This window comes from Castor canadensis, chromosome 5 (assembly GCF_047511655.1).
Source record: "Castor canadensis chromosome 5, mCasCan1.hap1v2, whole genome shotgun sequence".
Taxonomy (NCBI): Eukaryota; Metazoa; Chordata; class Mammalia; order Rodentia; family Castoridae; genus Castor; species Castor canadensis.
This window is the reverse complement of record NC_133390.1, coordinates 70,549,018-70,564,937: the sequence shown is the minus strand read 5'-3', so window position 1 is coordinate 70,564,937 and position 15,920 is coordinate 70,549,018. Positions and strand designations below refer to the sequence as shown.

Sequence of the window (15,920 nt, the reverse complement as noted above, 5' to 3'; positions counted from 1 at the left end):
AACTTTTCTGTATGTTAGAAATATTTTCAAGTTTAAATGATTTTATGTGTTTAAAGCATTTAGAATAGTGCCTAGCATATTGTAAGTGCTTAACAAATTTTATTTAAAATAGGAATAATTTTAAGATGAAAGTATGACTTTTTCAACCTAGGAAAAAAATTGGGACAATGGAAAGGCCCGCAGAAACTTAAAAATAGGTGTCCCACTACCTAGAGGGAATAGCTAGTAATACTTTCATATATAAACATGTGGCCTTTTTGTTTTTAAAAAATAAAGTTATATTAACTTTCCTTTTCAGCCTGTTTTTATTTTTGCTTAACATACTCTAAGAAACGACTCTTGACATTAAATGTGATTTTTAATGGCTACTTAATCTATTGTGTGGTAATATAATTTGTTTAAACATTCTTCTGTTTTGATTATTTAGATTGCTCACAAGTTTTAAATGTACAAATACTACTGTAGTTAACATCTTTGCAAGCAAACTTGTCCACGTTTCTGTTAGTTCCCTAGGATAGATTCATTCCTGGCAAGAGAATTTCTGTGTCAAAGGTTGTGAGAATTATCAATAGCAGCACTATCATGAAGCTCCTTACACCAGAAATATCTCTCAGTCCTTCTGGGGTCTTGCGAGTTGCCTTCTAAACATCCAGTAGCCACCTGCTTCTCTAGCTCATGGCCACCCACAGTCAGCATTTCCTGGCTGTCTCACCTCCATAGTTGCAACAGCCTGGTCCCTGAGCCTGGGTCAAACAAGCATTTTTTCACTTTCTCTGTTCACAGGGCTTGGGTTCTTCCAGCTTCAGGGCCCTTGCATATGTAGTTCTCTTTTTCTCACCATTGTCTCTTTTCCCATATCCCCTTCCCCTGGTTAATTCCCATATCCCAGCTTTATCCTGTTAATTCCTTTTCCTCCCTGAGATTTGAGCTTAAATGTCCCTTTTTCCTCCTCCATCTATCCTCTTCTATCCCCCAAATCTGGTGTGGCTTTAAATTACTTCAGAACATATTACATTTTTTAATAATGCTTAGCATGGATATAATCACATGATTAGTTGAGTAAGTAAGTACCTGATTAGAATCCTTCATGGTCTTTTTTGTGAGGCCAAGGGCCATGTTTCATCATGGGCTGAGCTCCTAAAAGGCATTCAGATGTTTGAAAGAATTGAAGGCTTTTAATACATAGGACGAGTGCTTTGCAAAGTAGTTTGTATTTATATTCCTTTTCATAACTGGTGAGGATACCTATTTTGCCACTCCTTTGCCAAAACTGAGATTTTTTTTATTTTTTAAGAAAAATCTTCCTGATAGTTGAAAACTGCTATCATTATTTTAATTAATATTTCTTTGATTGCTGGTAGTATTAAGCATAAGTTCATGTTTATTAGTAATTTGTATTTTTTTCCTGATAACTGTTCTTTGACTGTTTCCTTATTAGAGCCAAATAGTTACATTGGGAGTTTTTGTTCTAATAACTTTTACTGATTCTTTTTTTATCTTTCTGTCTTTGGGAACTACCTTTATTATATTGCTATATTCCTGGTATTCCTGTGTCAGTTTCTGGGCCACATATTTAGTCATCGGCTTTGGGACTAGTAAAACAATTTTAAAACACTGTTTTATCGTGTATGTATTTTAATATTTGAAAGTACAATTCATCCTGTGTAATTACTCTTCTTCATTTTTATTTTATTTGTAAGGGCTGGTGGAGTAGCTCAAGTGGTAAAATCACCTGCCTAGCTAGTGTGAAGTCCTGAATTCAAACTGCAGTGCTGCCAAAAGAAAAAAAGTATACCCTTTATTTTGTTTATATTTTCAGTTGATATAAAAATGTATATATTTATGTCTGTATGCAGCATGTGAAGTTTCAGTCCATATATACATTATATAATGTCCTTATCATGGTAAGTATATCAGCCTTCTTAAGCATTGATCATTTCTTCATGGTGAAGTAAAATATTCAAAGTCCTTTCTTCTAGCTTTTTTTGAATTATATGATACATTATAGCTATCTGTAGTCATCCTACCATGTAATAGAACAACAGAACTTACTTTACTAGCTGTGTCTTAGATCCCACTGACCAGAATTTCTCCATCTCTTACTTCTCCCTGCTCTCCCCAACCGCTGGAAAACTGTTCTATCCTTGACTTCTGTTACTTTTCTTTCTTAGATATAATTGAATTTTATTAATCTCAGTGAACTTTAGAGTAATACAGAGTGCTCATTTTAAAGAAATCCTGACGAGATTTTAAATGAAAATTCATTAAACTCTAAAAATGAATTTGGAAAACAATTCACAAAGTTGTAATATTGTATGTTCCTGTACAGAAACATTGTTTTGATTTACCAAGCCCATTTGCTTTAAGGCATAAAGATTGGTAGTTTTCATATAGGTGGACACATTTCTTAAAACAGTGTAAATTCATTATAGCTGTTATATTTTTGCCTACTGTATTTTTCTTTTATCATTTTTACATTTACTTATATGTGTATACATTGTTTGGGCCACTTGTCCCTTACCCTCTCCGCTTCTGGCCAGAACCTGTTACACCTTCTTCGTCTCTGATTTTGTTGAAGAGAAAACATAGGCAATAATAAAAAAGACAGCGTTTTTGGTAGTTTGAGATAAAGATAGCTATACAGAGAGATTCCTAGTGTTGCTTCCATGCACTTGTGTATTGCAACCCCCATTGGTTCATTTCTACCAGACCTCTTCACTACTTCCTAGTCCCCTTCCCATAGTGGCTTCTGCCAGTTTAAGATTACTTTATTCACTCCTCTACAGTGAGCACATCAACCACATTCAAGTTTTAGGTTTCCTTACCTTTCCCTATTCCTCCTGTGTGCGTTCTCCCCTTAGTGTGTGACCCATGTCCGATAATATTACTGCATTTTGTTTTAGATCTGTAATCCACATATGAGGGAGAACATGTGATTTTTGGTCTTCTGAGCCTGGCTAACTTCACTTAAGATGATGTTTCCAGTTCTATCCCTTTACTTGAAAATGACAAAATTTCATTCTTCTTTTTGGCTGAGTAAAATTCCATTGTGTATAAATACTACATTTTCATAATTCATTCATCAATAGTGGGGCAATTTGTCAGTATGGGAAACTTGGCTGGCTCCATAGTTTGGCTACTATGAATAGTGTTTCAAAAACATGGGCATGCCAGCTTACATTCTCACCCTCAGTGTATGAGGATTCCCCCCCCCTCCCCCCGCTCCTGGCATCATCCTCACCAATATTTGTGGTTGGTGGTCTTCTTGATGCTGTCTATTCTAACAGGAGTGAGGTGGAATCTTAGTGTGATTTTGATTTGCATTTCCTTTATGGCCAGGGATGGCGAACATTTTTTCATGTGTTTTTTGGCCATTTAGACTTCTTCCTCTGAAAAAGTTCTGTTTAGTTCAGTTGCCCACTTCTTTATTGGTTCATAAATTTTTAGGCGTTTAGTTTTTTGAGCTCCTTGTATATTCTGGTTATCAGTCCTTTGAGGTGTAGCTGGCAAATGTTTTCTCCCACTCTGTGGGTGGTCTGTTCAGTTTAGAGACCATTTCTTTTGTTGTGCAGAAGATTTTAATTTTATGTAGTCCCATTTGTCCATCCTTTGTCTTAGTTGGTGGGATGCTGGAGTCCTACTGAGGAAGTCCTTGCCTATACCTATTGTTCCCAGGGTATTCCCTGCTCTTTTGTGTACTAACTGCAAGGTTTCAGGTCTGATATTAAGATCCTTAATCCACTTTGAGTTGACACTAGTACGTGGTGACAGGTATTGATCTAATTTCAGTTTTCTGCAGGTAGATAACCACTTTTCCCAGCAACATTTGTTGAAGAGGCTGTCTTTTCTCCTTCGTACATTCTTGGCACTTTTGTCAAAGATAAGGTGGGTGTATCTGTGTGGATTCATATCTGGGTCCTCTATTCTGTTCCACTTCTGCCAGTACCATGCTGTTTTTATTGCTATGGCTCTGTAGTATTGTTTGAAGTTGGGTATCGTGATCCCTCCAGCATTGCTCTTTTTGCTCAGTATTGCCTTGGCTATTCGTGGTCTTTGGTGTTTCCAAATGAACTTTAGGATAGATTTTTTAATCTTTGTGATGAATGTCGTTGGGATTTAGATGGGAATTGTGTTGAACATGTAGATTGCTTTTGGTAGTATAGCCATTTTTACTATGTTGATTCTGCCAATCCATGAGCGCGGGAGGTCTTTCCACCTTCTATAGTCTTCCTCGAGCTCTTTCTTCAGTGGTTTGTAGTTCTTGTAGAGATTTTTTTTTTACATCCTTTGTTAAATCTGTTCCTAGGTATTTGATTTTTTTTTTTGTGAGGGATATTATAAATTGAACTGTTTTTCTATATTCTTTCTCAGTTTGTTCATTGTTGGTATATAGAAAGGTTACTGTTTTTGTAAGTTGATTTTGTATACTGCTACATTGTTAAAGCTGTTTATGGTGTCTAAGAGTTTTTGGGTGGAGTTGTTTTGAGTCTTTGAGGTATAGGATCATGTCATCTGCAAATAGAGATACTTTGACTATCTCTTTAGTATTTATATTCCTTTTATTTTTTCTTCTTGCCTTATTGCTCTGGCTAGGAATTCTAGGACTATGTTGAATAGGAGTGGGAATAGTAGATATCCTTATCTCATTCCTGACTTTAGGGGAAATGGTTCCAGTTTTTAGGGTAAGTGGTTCCAGTTTTTCCCCATTAAGTATGATGTTGGCTATAGGTTTTTCATATATAGCCTTTAAAATGTTGAGATACATTCCTTCTATTTCTAGTTTTCTTAGAGCTTTTATCATGAAGTGGTGTTGAATCTTATCAAAGACTTTTTCTGCATCTATTGAGATGATCAAGTGGTTTTTGTCTTTGATTCTATTAATATGCTGTATTACATTTATTGATTTGTGTATGTTGAACCATCTCTGCATCCATGGGATGAAGCCAACTTGGTCATGGTGAATGATCTTTCTGATATGTTGCTGGATTCGGTTTGTCATTATTTTATTGAGAATTTTTGCATCGATGTTCATTAAGTAGATTCGCCTGTAGTTCTCCTTTTTGGATGTGTCCTTGTTCAGTTTTGGGATGAGTATAATAATGGCTTCATAGAATGAGTTAGGCAGTGTTCCTTTTCTATTTCATGGAAAAGTTTAAGGAGTGTTGATATTAGTTCTTTGAAAGTCTGGTAGAATTCAGTAGAGAATCCATCAGGTCCTAGAGTTTTCTTTTTTGGGAGACTCTGTTGCTGCTTCAATTTCATTATGTGTTATAGATCTTTTTAGGTGGTTAATATTCTCTTGGTTCAGTTTTGGATGGTCATAATATCTGGAAATTTGTCCATTTCTTCAAGATTTTCCAGCTTATTGGAATATAGGTTCTCAAAGTACTCTCTGATGATTCCCTGGATTTTCTTAGTGTTTGTTGTTATCTCTCCTTTTTCGTTTCTGATTTTTTTAATTTGGATCTTTTCCCTCCTCATTTTAGTCAGATTTGCTAGGGGATTGTCAATCTTGTTTATTTTTTCAGAGAACCAGCTCTTTATTTCGTTGATTCTTTGTATGGTGTTTTGGTCTCTATTTCATTAATTTTGGCCCTTATTTTTATTATTTCTCTCCTTCTGCTTGTTTTAGGTTTTGCTTATTGTTTCTCTAGGAGTTTTAGATGTAGCATTAGGTCATTTATTTGAGATCTTTCTGTCCTTTTAATATAGCATTCATGGCTATAAACTTTCCTCTTAGGACTGCCTTTGCTGTGTCCCATAGGTTCTGTTAGGTGGTGTTTTCATTTTCATTAGCTTCCAGGAACTTTCTGATTTCCTCTCATTTCTTCTGTGACCCATTGATCGTTGAGCAGTTTGTTATTCAGCCTCCAATTTTTTGCGTGTTTTCTGCTGTTGCTTTTGTTACTGAGTTATAGTTTTAATGCCTTGTGATCAGATAGAATGCAAGGGGTTATTTCTGTTTTCTTCTATTTGCTGAGGTTTGCTTTGTGCCCTAAGATATGATCTATTTTGGAGAAAGTTCCATGGGCTGCTGAGAAGAATGTATAGTTTGCTGCTGTTGAATGAAATGTTCTGTAGACATCAGTTAGGTCCATTTGGTTTATGGTGTCATTTAGTTCTAGGATTTCTTTGTTGATTTTTTTGTTTGGATGACCTATCTATTCATGATAGAGTTTCCCACTACCACTGTGTTGGAGTCTGTATGTGCTTTTAAGTCCTTTACTGTATGTTTGATGAAATTGGGTGCACCGACATTGGGTGCATATAGGTTGATAATTGTTATTTCCTTTTGATATATTGCACCTTTTATTAGTATGAAGTGTCCTTCTTTATCTCGTTTGACCAATGTAGGCTTTAAGTCTACTTTGTCTGATATAAGTATTGGTACTCCTGCCTGTTTTATTAGGGGGCCATTGTCTTGGTAAGTCTTCTTCCACCCTTTCACCCTAAGCCCAATGTTTATTTCTGTCAATAAGATGAGTCTCTTGTAAACAACAAATTGTTGGATCTTCCTTTTTAATCCAGTTTGTCAGACAGTATCTTTTGATAGGGAAGTTGAGTCCATTGGCATTCAGTGTTAATATTGATAGATGTAGTAATTCCTGGGTCTTGCATTCCTGCATTTTTCTTATTGGCCATGCTCAATATTGACCTCCTGGAATCCAGAAGCAGTCTGTAGTACCCATCCTTCAAGGTGGCTAGGTTCATGGTGTCTGATGATTCCATCAGGAGCACGATGGGCTTCACATCTAGCACATGAAGCTCCACTCTCACCAAACTTTCCTCTTTAGTAAACATTTCAATCTTGTTGGCATGACTGAAGTCAGCTATAAGGGCTAACAGGTTGGTTTTGGTGTTTATGACATGGTTTATGCCATAGCAGGGCCCAATCAGAAGAGTCACTTCTGAATGCTTTTCTGCCTGCACTAATGTTGCCTTGAACACATGGCCCCCATATAGTTGCAGGTCACAAGAAACTTGAGATAGTGAACCTTGGTTTGCAGTATGGAGAGCTTTTTATCCAGTGGTGCTAAGTTTTGATTTGCCTTGACACGGTGTGAAAGTGCTTTCTTGATGTTCTTCTCTTTCATGCTCTGTAGCATTGCTGGGGGAAGAAAAGTCTGTAATCTCCATTCTTTCTCGATATATTTGAGGGAGATTTTCTGCATCTGCTTGGTGGTAACAATGGTGATGTACGCTTGTAATGCAGCCAGTTGCAAGGTGATGTCATATTTCACCCAAGTCACTCCTGAACAACATCATTGCAACTCTGAACATAGAGATACTGGAAAGCAACTGGATCTCTCCTTAGCAGGTCAATTGGATCCTTTGGGATAAAGCTAATTCAGAAAAGACATCTCATCTTATGAGTGCTGGGTCTCTGTGTCACCTGAGTTAGAGTCTATTGTTCATGAAGCAAGAGCAGCTTGGTTCCAGCCCCCTCTCATGCTGTCTTCTGCTCCAGCATGAGTGAGAAATGCTCATTGCCTTTGATGGAGAACTTCTCTTATAGTGTTAAGATGACATCCTTTATAGAGGTGCTGCAGTCAAAGTGAAAGGATTTGGTCTACTCATTTTCTAGACAGACTTTCAAAACATGTGGCATAAAAAAAAAGAAGTTTTTTAACAGTTTCTGACACTTGACAGTTGATGATCACTTCCTTGGAGAAGCACACTTTGACTGGATTGGACTTCAGTCTTCCCTTTTGTGTAGCAATAATAAATGCTGATTTGGGAGAAGGGTAGGGCTGAATGACAGTGAGGAGTATCGATTTTTTTGTAGCTTCTGACCAGATCGATGACCTGATCTCTGGGTGCTACACTGATACATCCTGATCTCCTGGGATCAGCTTGCCTTCTGAGGGGTCACCTGGTGTTACTGAGCGAATGACCACTGGCTTCTTACTCCCTATGAAATCAAATCCCAGCACATCTCCACTTTGCAAGGAGCTGGAGGGATGATTTGGCACCTCTCAAACCAAGGATGATCAAATGGAATTGCCTGTGTCATGTGATTAATGAAGTAGTCTTACCTCGCTTGGTTTATCATCATCTCCCATCCATAGGGTGGCACCTGGTTCAAGCCCCAGCTTCCTGAGGGAGGTAGGCAGCCTGAAGACTTCCTCCTGTGGCTTCCTTACTCCTGAGCAATATAACCATAAGCAAAACACTATGCTTTTGGGGATACCCATTTCCAGCTTTCTCAGCTGTGTGACCTCATGCCACTGAACTGCTCTGTGTCTCAGTTTCCTGAATTGTAAGTGGGGACCCTAATGCCTGTCTCATAAAACAGCAGAGTGCCTCTGTGTTTATCTTATATCCAGCCATCTATTGGTCTAGGTAGTTTTTGTGGCTTTTCTAGGTAGACAGGCATATAATCTTATAATGATAGTTTTATTCCTTCTCTGTTGATAATATTTCTTATTTTTGGCTTAAGTCTAGGTTGGGATTTTTCTAGAATGCTTGAAATAGTGTTAGTAATTGGTTTTGAAAATAATTGCTTTTTATTTTTGAACTGATACACAAAAATGTAAAAGGTAGAAATATTAGTTAGGTGCCACGTCCTGCTTTGCATGTAGACATTGCACTGTGTAAGTCAGGTTAAGCACACTTATCTCCTGAAAATTTATCAATTCTTTGTGGTGAAAACTTTCAAATCTTCTGGCTTTTTGGAAAGTACAGTATATAGTTGTTTTCTATAGTTACAGTGTTTTATCTTAATGTAACACCTTCCTGAGTTTATTTTAGGAACCAGTGAAATCACATAGGTCTTTAGGACATTTTGGATGAAATTCATTTGTCAAGGTGTGTACTCAGTAGAAGTGTTGCACCTCAGCTGACGATAATTTACAAGCAGTTGCAGAAATAACCCCTAATTTGTAATTGGGGATTAGAGTAGTGATAGAAGTCCTGTGCAGGGCTCATATCTCATGTGTTGTTTCTTGTCTGTAAAATGATGAATTTCTAACAAAATGGAGAAATAGTTGTTTTCTTGCTGGGCAAAAATATTTTAAGACCCTTTTATTATGAGAGCTAAAAGCAAGTTCAAACTATACATTACTGCCCAATCTTGAATTCAGTTAAGCTTCTTTTTACTTTATAGTAAGTTGGATGAAAGTTGCAGCTGCTTAGGCAGTTTCAGCATTAAATAAAAGAACAATAATGATAGACTCAGACAGGAATAATTCCATTTCATAAAATAAACTAAGAAAAACAAGTATGCTACCCAGAGAGAAACTGTCATTGTAATGAAATCGGAACAGTACCTTTGTGCTACTACTGCTTGAACAGATTTAAAGGATTTTGTTTTTAAATCATTATGTAAGTGAAAATGTCTGTCATTTCTGTTCATTTATTTTAATTTTCTCCTGACAATAACAATTTTTACATTTTTAGAGTTTAATGTTTAACATCCAGAGCTTGGTATGAGAGAAAATGAAGCCCTCTAAGTGAGGCCAAGTTCTGAGGTCTGCAAAGCAGAACTGAAAAATCGTGTTTAGTCCACCCTGGGGACAGGTGACTCAGTTCATGGCTTTAGAATTCAGTTGGATCAGTTGGATTGAATTCTGTGAGGTGAATTTACAAGACAGTGTTCTGTCTTTAGGCTTGCATCAAGCTATAATAAGGTTAATTTCTAATCTTTTTTTTTTTTCTTTTTTGGAGGGGATGTGATTTGAGACAAGGTCCTGCTATGTAGCTCTCGCTAGCCTGGAACTTGCCATGCAGCTTAGGCTGCCTTGAACTCACCGTTCTCCTGCCTCAGCCTCTTGGGTGCTGGGATTACAGATGTGCACTATGACACCCCTTGGAGGATAGCTTTGAATCTTAAGGGGAAAACTGTGTTTTTCACTTTATTGTGAGTGGTGTAAATGTTTCTAATTGTATGGCAAGTACAAAATTAATTTTTAACTACCTTTTTTTTGGTTGAAGTTACCTTGTTGGGCCAGGTATGTTGTCATGTGTCTATAATCACCTCCATGTGGGAGGTAGACTTGGGAAGATCAAAGTCAGAGGCTTATCCCCCAGGCAAAAAGCTTGAAAAATAAGTAAAAGCAAAAAAGGCTAGGGTGTGGCTCAAGTGGTAGAGTACTTGTAGCAGGTGCTGGACCCTGAGTTCAACAATAACAAAAAGAAACAAAAGAATTTAACTTTGTTTAAAAAAAAAAACCTATACCATTTGGAAACTGTGTTTATTATGTACTTAAAATTATGTTCTCTTACATTGTAGTTCCTCAGTTTGAAACTGCATGTAGTTATGTGGATGCTACACTTGAAGAGTTTCTGACCTGGAACTGTGACCAACACAGTAGTTCTGGACCGTTTAGAGATTATGATCATTCCAAATTCTGGGCTTATGCTGACTATAAATATTTTATCAGTCTATTTGAAGATAGGACAGATATTTTCCAGGTAAGTAATGCATTCCTTTCAATCTTGGTAAGAATTTGCTCTTAAAAAAGATCATAGATTAGGATCTTCATGGTACCTTCTTTCTTCATTGCCTTTTTATCTTGTAAGTAGTCACCTTGAGTCTTGAGCATTTTACCCAGTGAAACTAGAAGATCTACTCGAGACAGCTGTGACATTGGCTCACACGGATGAGCTGCCTTCTCAGTTTTCCTGCTCACCACTTCCTCCACACCCCTCCTTTTGCCCTTAAACAGTGCCTGAGTGGTTAGTGTAGTGGAAGCATAGATTTTGACTAAAATTTCATCTCCTCCTGACCTCCACAGAAGTTCTTGTTAGTTCTTGTTCTGTCAGTGAGGCAGGCAGAGGTCCAAACCTGATTCTAAGAAGCATTCCTTGGCCTATGACCAGGCCACCTCTGCTATCCACCCAGCTATCTTCTCTGGTGGTTTATGGCCTGAAGCAGAGAATTGTGGTACTTGGTGGTAGAAGCACTACAGAATTGTGGGAATGACTTGCAGAAGTAAAAATATGGAAGTTCTTTGCCCTTTGTTGCCATAACTGACAACAGAGCTTGCAGTCTGCCATATCCTCTTTTCTTATAAGTGTAGTCTTCCTCAGCCTGCCAGTTTGTTTTGGGGAGTGATTTTGCAGATGCCCTGCTCTGGTTCTGTTTTGTCCTAGTGTGGTCCCTGGGACCCTTGTGTGGATGACCGCCTTGCCCCTTATCAGGCACAGCTCTAGAACTCTTCACTCTGCCTCTAGTCCTCTGTGGGGAGAAGTATTTCTCCATAACTCAGGCTGTTCACCCCTGCTCCTCCCCTCCTGCCTGTCACCACCTCCCTGTCTGTGCTTTCCTCTTACATGGGACAATGGTTCTTTAGCTCCGGAGCAGTTTCTATTCAGCTTATATTTTTCTTTCTTTGCATCTAGGTGTTTACAGTTATTATAATACAGTTACCAATATTTTGTAGCTTTCCTTTATTAACTTTTTAAAATGTTTACTTAAATAATTGTGTTTTTTATAAAGTGGAAAAGTATACTTTCTTGCCCAATCATTGGTACTTGAGAGTATATCTGTATTCTGTTATTTTGTTTTGTTTTTGAGACAGGGTCTTGCTCCATACCCTAGACTGGCCTCCAATTTGAGATTCTCCTGCCTCTGCCTCCTAAGTGGTGGGATTATGGGTGTGTACCACTACCCTTGAAGCGTCTTTATACAGCATTGAAATAATGCATTGATTTTGAAAATACTCAATAAATGCTTCTGAACCCAAAATCCATGCCAAATCTATTTACTCATTTTTGAATGATAATTTTGAGGCAGGTTTTTTTTTTTTAATAGTTTCAGATCACACTATGGATCTTTAATCCATAGTGTCACAATTAACTTTTATCTATTTCACATATCCCCCACTACTTTGTGGATTGGACCTTGTTACTTCATAATGTAGGCAAAACCTTGTGTGATAGTAATATTTATCAAGTACTCATCCTTGGTACTTTTCTAAGTGCTTTATATTTAGAATCCCCACAGTAACACTATGATTTTCTAATATCCCCATTTTAAGAAAAATGAGGCACAAAGAGGTTTTGTAAACCTTTTCTAAGATTATGCAACCAAGAAGGCGTTGGCCCAAGTAGTCTTTATGGAGAATTTGACTACTCTGCCTGCACAGCAGGCACATGCTGTCCTGCGGGGCTAAGTCTAGCTTACACTGCCTTGGATGACTCATCTGACCCCACTAGTTGTGCATCCTATCTCAGGCATGCCAGCACTGGGCAGAGATGTGACCAGTAAGTGTGGATATTAAAGACAGAGTTTGGGTAATGTACTGGAATTCTAATCAAGTCCTTATAAAATCTGATATTTTTAGTCAAATGTATTAAAATATATCATCTTTTTTTTTTAAACTGGGGTTTGAACTCAGGGCTTCATACTTGCTAGGCAGGTGCTTTACCACTTAAGCTACTCCACCAGCCAAAATGGATCTTATGTAATGTTTGGAAGATGTTGGTTTACTGAGTTAAATAGATTTTCCAAATGTTGATATAATTCAGTGTACTTAATACTTTTTATCATGTAAAGTCACATTTGCTAATATCATAGCATTCACATAAGAAAGTCTTTAGGAAGCTTTCAACATGTATCTCAATATACAGTTTCCAAAATTTCATTCTATTCAAAATATTTGCTAATTTTTCTTTTTATTTAACCTACTTATTATTTACAAGTATAGTGTTTAATTTATAAATATTTGGGGATTTTTCCAGCTGTCTTTCTGTTAACTGTTTTCTAGTTTCATTCCATTGTGTTCAGAAAACACACTTTATATGATTTATCCTTTTAAATTTATGGAAACTTGTTCTATGCCCCAAATACAGTTAATCTTGGGAAGTATTCCATGTATACTTGAAAATAATGTGCATTCTGTTGTTTGGTTCATACACATTTAGGATTAGGAAGTCCTCTTGGAGAATTGGCATTTTATGAAATGACCCTTACTTTGATGAAATGACCCTTACTTTGGGTTATTACTTGTTCTGATGTTTGTTTTATTTAGTTTGATTTTGATTAATATTAGCATGTGGAAGGAATACTTAGAACACAATTCCATTTTTATAAAATTCTAGAACTTGCAAATTAATTTATAGCAATAGAAATAGATTAGTGGTTGTCTGAGAATGATATGGGTTATGAGGGGACCCAGGGAAACTTTTGGACATGATCAAAATGTTAGTCATCTCAATTGTGGTGATAGATTTTCAGGTGTATGTGCATGTAAAAATTTATCAACTGCATACCTTAAGTCTATACTGCTTATTATATATCAGTTATACTTCGATAAAGCATCTTTTAAAATGAATTCAATGCTACTAATACATTTTGGTCCCATTGTCTTAACACTATCAATTTTTAAAAAAATTTTTATTTTATTCATATGTGCATACAATGTTTGGGTCATTTCTCCCCCCTTCCTCCAGCACCCTCTCCCTTCCACACCCCCTCCCCTTCCCCTGCCTTACCCCTCACTACCAGGCAGAAACTATTCTGCCCTTATCTCTAATTTTGCTGAAGAGAAAGTATAAGCAATAATAGGAAGGACCAAGGGTTTTTGCTAGTTGAGATAAGGATAGCTATACAGGGAGTTGACTCACATTGCTTTCCTGTACATGTAACACTATCAATTTTAGTCACCATTCTTTTTGCACCATCAAATATCTCCAGAGTGAAACAGGCAAATAGCCTCTTAATAATAGTATGAAAATAGTTTCAACCTCACAGATCCCCTGAAAGAGTCTCAGAGAGCCTCTAGTGTACAACATCACTTCTGTATTATCCTTCTAGTTCTGACTCCTCCCCTTATTCTAAAATAGTTTCTTATGAAAACATCAAGTAATGCTCCAGATTAAATATTAAATGTATTAATCATGTTTATAAACAATCCATGACTTAAACATTGTATATGGTATAATTTGAGACCCTCCCTGGTGACTGAGCCTGCCTGTCCAGTCTCCTCACTGACTAGTGGACATGCCATATTCCCTCTTACCTTCTGACCTTTGCTATGCCCTTCTTAATTTCTGCCTAGTAAGTTCTACTTCTAAGGGCCTCGGCTATGAATTTCAACCACTTGCACCACATCCATCCATGCCTTGCCTTCATTCCTATCTGTTTTATGTGACTTGTTTTTTAAAGGTGCATGACATAAACATTGTTTCTTGTTCCTATAGCAATATTGTAAGTTTTTTTGGCTATGTTTTTTGCTTTTTTATTTCTGCTAACATAAACTGCTAAACTGCTAACATAGTGCTGAATGTCTAATAGGTATTTGAATGATTACGTACATGTTTTTTCTCCTAGTCTTAATCATTTCTTGTTTTGATTTTTTTAGTTTTTTAGGGCTCTTCAGAGAATGTTTTAAATTTCACCCCTGACTTCATCCTTGTCAAATTTTCTTTGGCTTCTAGTTAATCAGTGTAGCATTTGTCAATCTTGATAAGAAATTCTCAGCTTTCTTCAGCCTTCTAGTTTTGTAAGTTTTTACTTACTACCTCTCCTTGAAGTTTCCATTTACTAACTCTTTTCTTCCATTAGGTAAATTTGTCCACTGATAGATATATTGTATAACATTTAAATAGATGTATGAATATACTGATAAACATACTGATAAGGTTGGAAAATATATGGTAACTTATAGGTGATCTAAAATTATGATTTTGATAATTAACTGATTGTTATATATGGCAAATAAAATTAGTCTCATTATTTTTAGTTACATATCATACCATTGACTAATCTAAGTAAAGCAGTTTTGAACACTTTTCCTCTACTGCCCAAGAAGGTAGGGAATTCATGACGTACAACATGAAATTCCTTTATCTCTGACTCACTAGGTAAAAATGAACAAGTTTTACTTTTGCCATTATCATTGGTATCCTTGTCATTGAGAGTATTAAGAATTAACATGTATTGCCTAGCATATGCATCCCCAGCACTGCAAGGGGACAAAAAAGGATTTTGCTCCAAGAATTTTTTTTCAGGTAGATTGCATCTTATGTTGTGATTTGGATTGGTTACAGTCACAAGCCTTATTAAGTCACAGGGTGTAGAATCCCCAAGTGCAATAAATGGAAGATTAGTTATAACATGTCTTGAACTTTATAACACTGCCATGAGAGTATGTTGAAATTGAGGCAGGTGGTTTGGTAATGATTAAAGGGATCTGTGATGCTTTCTGATGAGGCAAATTGGCATGTAAGAATTTTAAGTATTTATCCAGCCTATCAGTGGGTAGAGAGTTAATGACCTCTTTTCTGTTTATGTACCCAAAGGTAATTTTTCCAAGGACAAAGAAGACTAAAGTACTTGCTAAAGTATAATGTCCACTTAAGGTTCTGGTTCAAATTTAAACTATTTGTCCTTTATACATTTTATATATTAATTATAGTTATGTTTCAAGTCCCACTGTTGTTTTGGACCAACATTAGGTTCTTTTGTTTTTATTCAAATGTAAGTTTATTGGGGAGGTACGTATATGATCAGTTTTTCTATATTATGATCTAGGAATGGAGAATAAATAGAATAAGACAAACTTTAATATGATAGATTGACCCAAATTTACTATGATTACAAAGTAGCATGGTATATGTAGAAAGAAAAAATACTTTTGAGTTGGGGTATTCCCAGAGCCTAGATTCTGAGAATGAGCTAATATGAACTAATAACATAAACTCATTTAATCTGTTCGAATCTTATATTTCCTATCTATAAAGCAGGAATGCATATGTGATAATAGTCTTTAAATAATTTTATCAAATAATATACTATTTTATAGAACTAAACAACGTGAGAATTAATTATTTTTGGTTACTGTAGGTTTACATGGTTGGCCAAAAGAAAGCACCAATCTGTCTTACAAATATCTTACCAGTGTTTCTTCAGTTCTTTGGTTAAGACTAAAATCATGGATGATTTGGTTACTTGCAGAGTATTTTTTAAATGTTGT

The 15,920-nt window shown here is 36.4% G+C and overlaps 1 protein-coding gene and 1 pseudogene across 5 annotated transcripts in view; one reads left to right on the top strand and one right to left on the bottom strand.

Annotated features, from left to right (window-relative positions):
* Nucleotides 1–15,920, top strand: part of Hspbap1 (HSPB1 associated protein 1) — a 51,580-nt gene that overhangs the window by 18,248 nt on the left and 17,412 nt on the right. For all 5 annotated transcript variants that reach the window (XM_020183413.2, XM_074073284.1, XM_074073285.1 and 2 more), the window contains one exon: nt 10,232–10,413. In XM_020183413.2, the coding sequence (XP_020039002.1) occupies nt 10,232–10,413 (182 nt within the window). The remainder of the gene's footprint in view (nt 1–10,231; nt 10,414–15,920) is intronic.
* LOC109698959 (FERM and PDZ domain-containing protein 4-like) lies at nt 143–8,056 on the bottom strand (annotated as a pseudogene).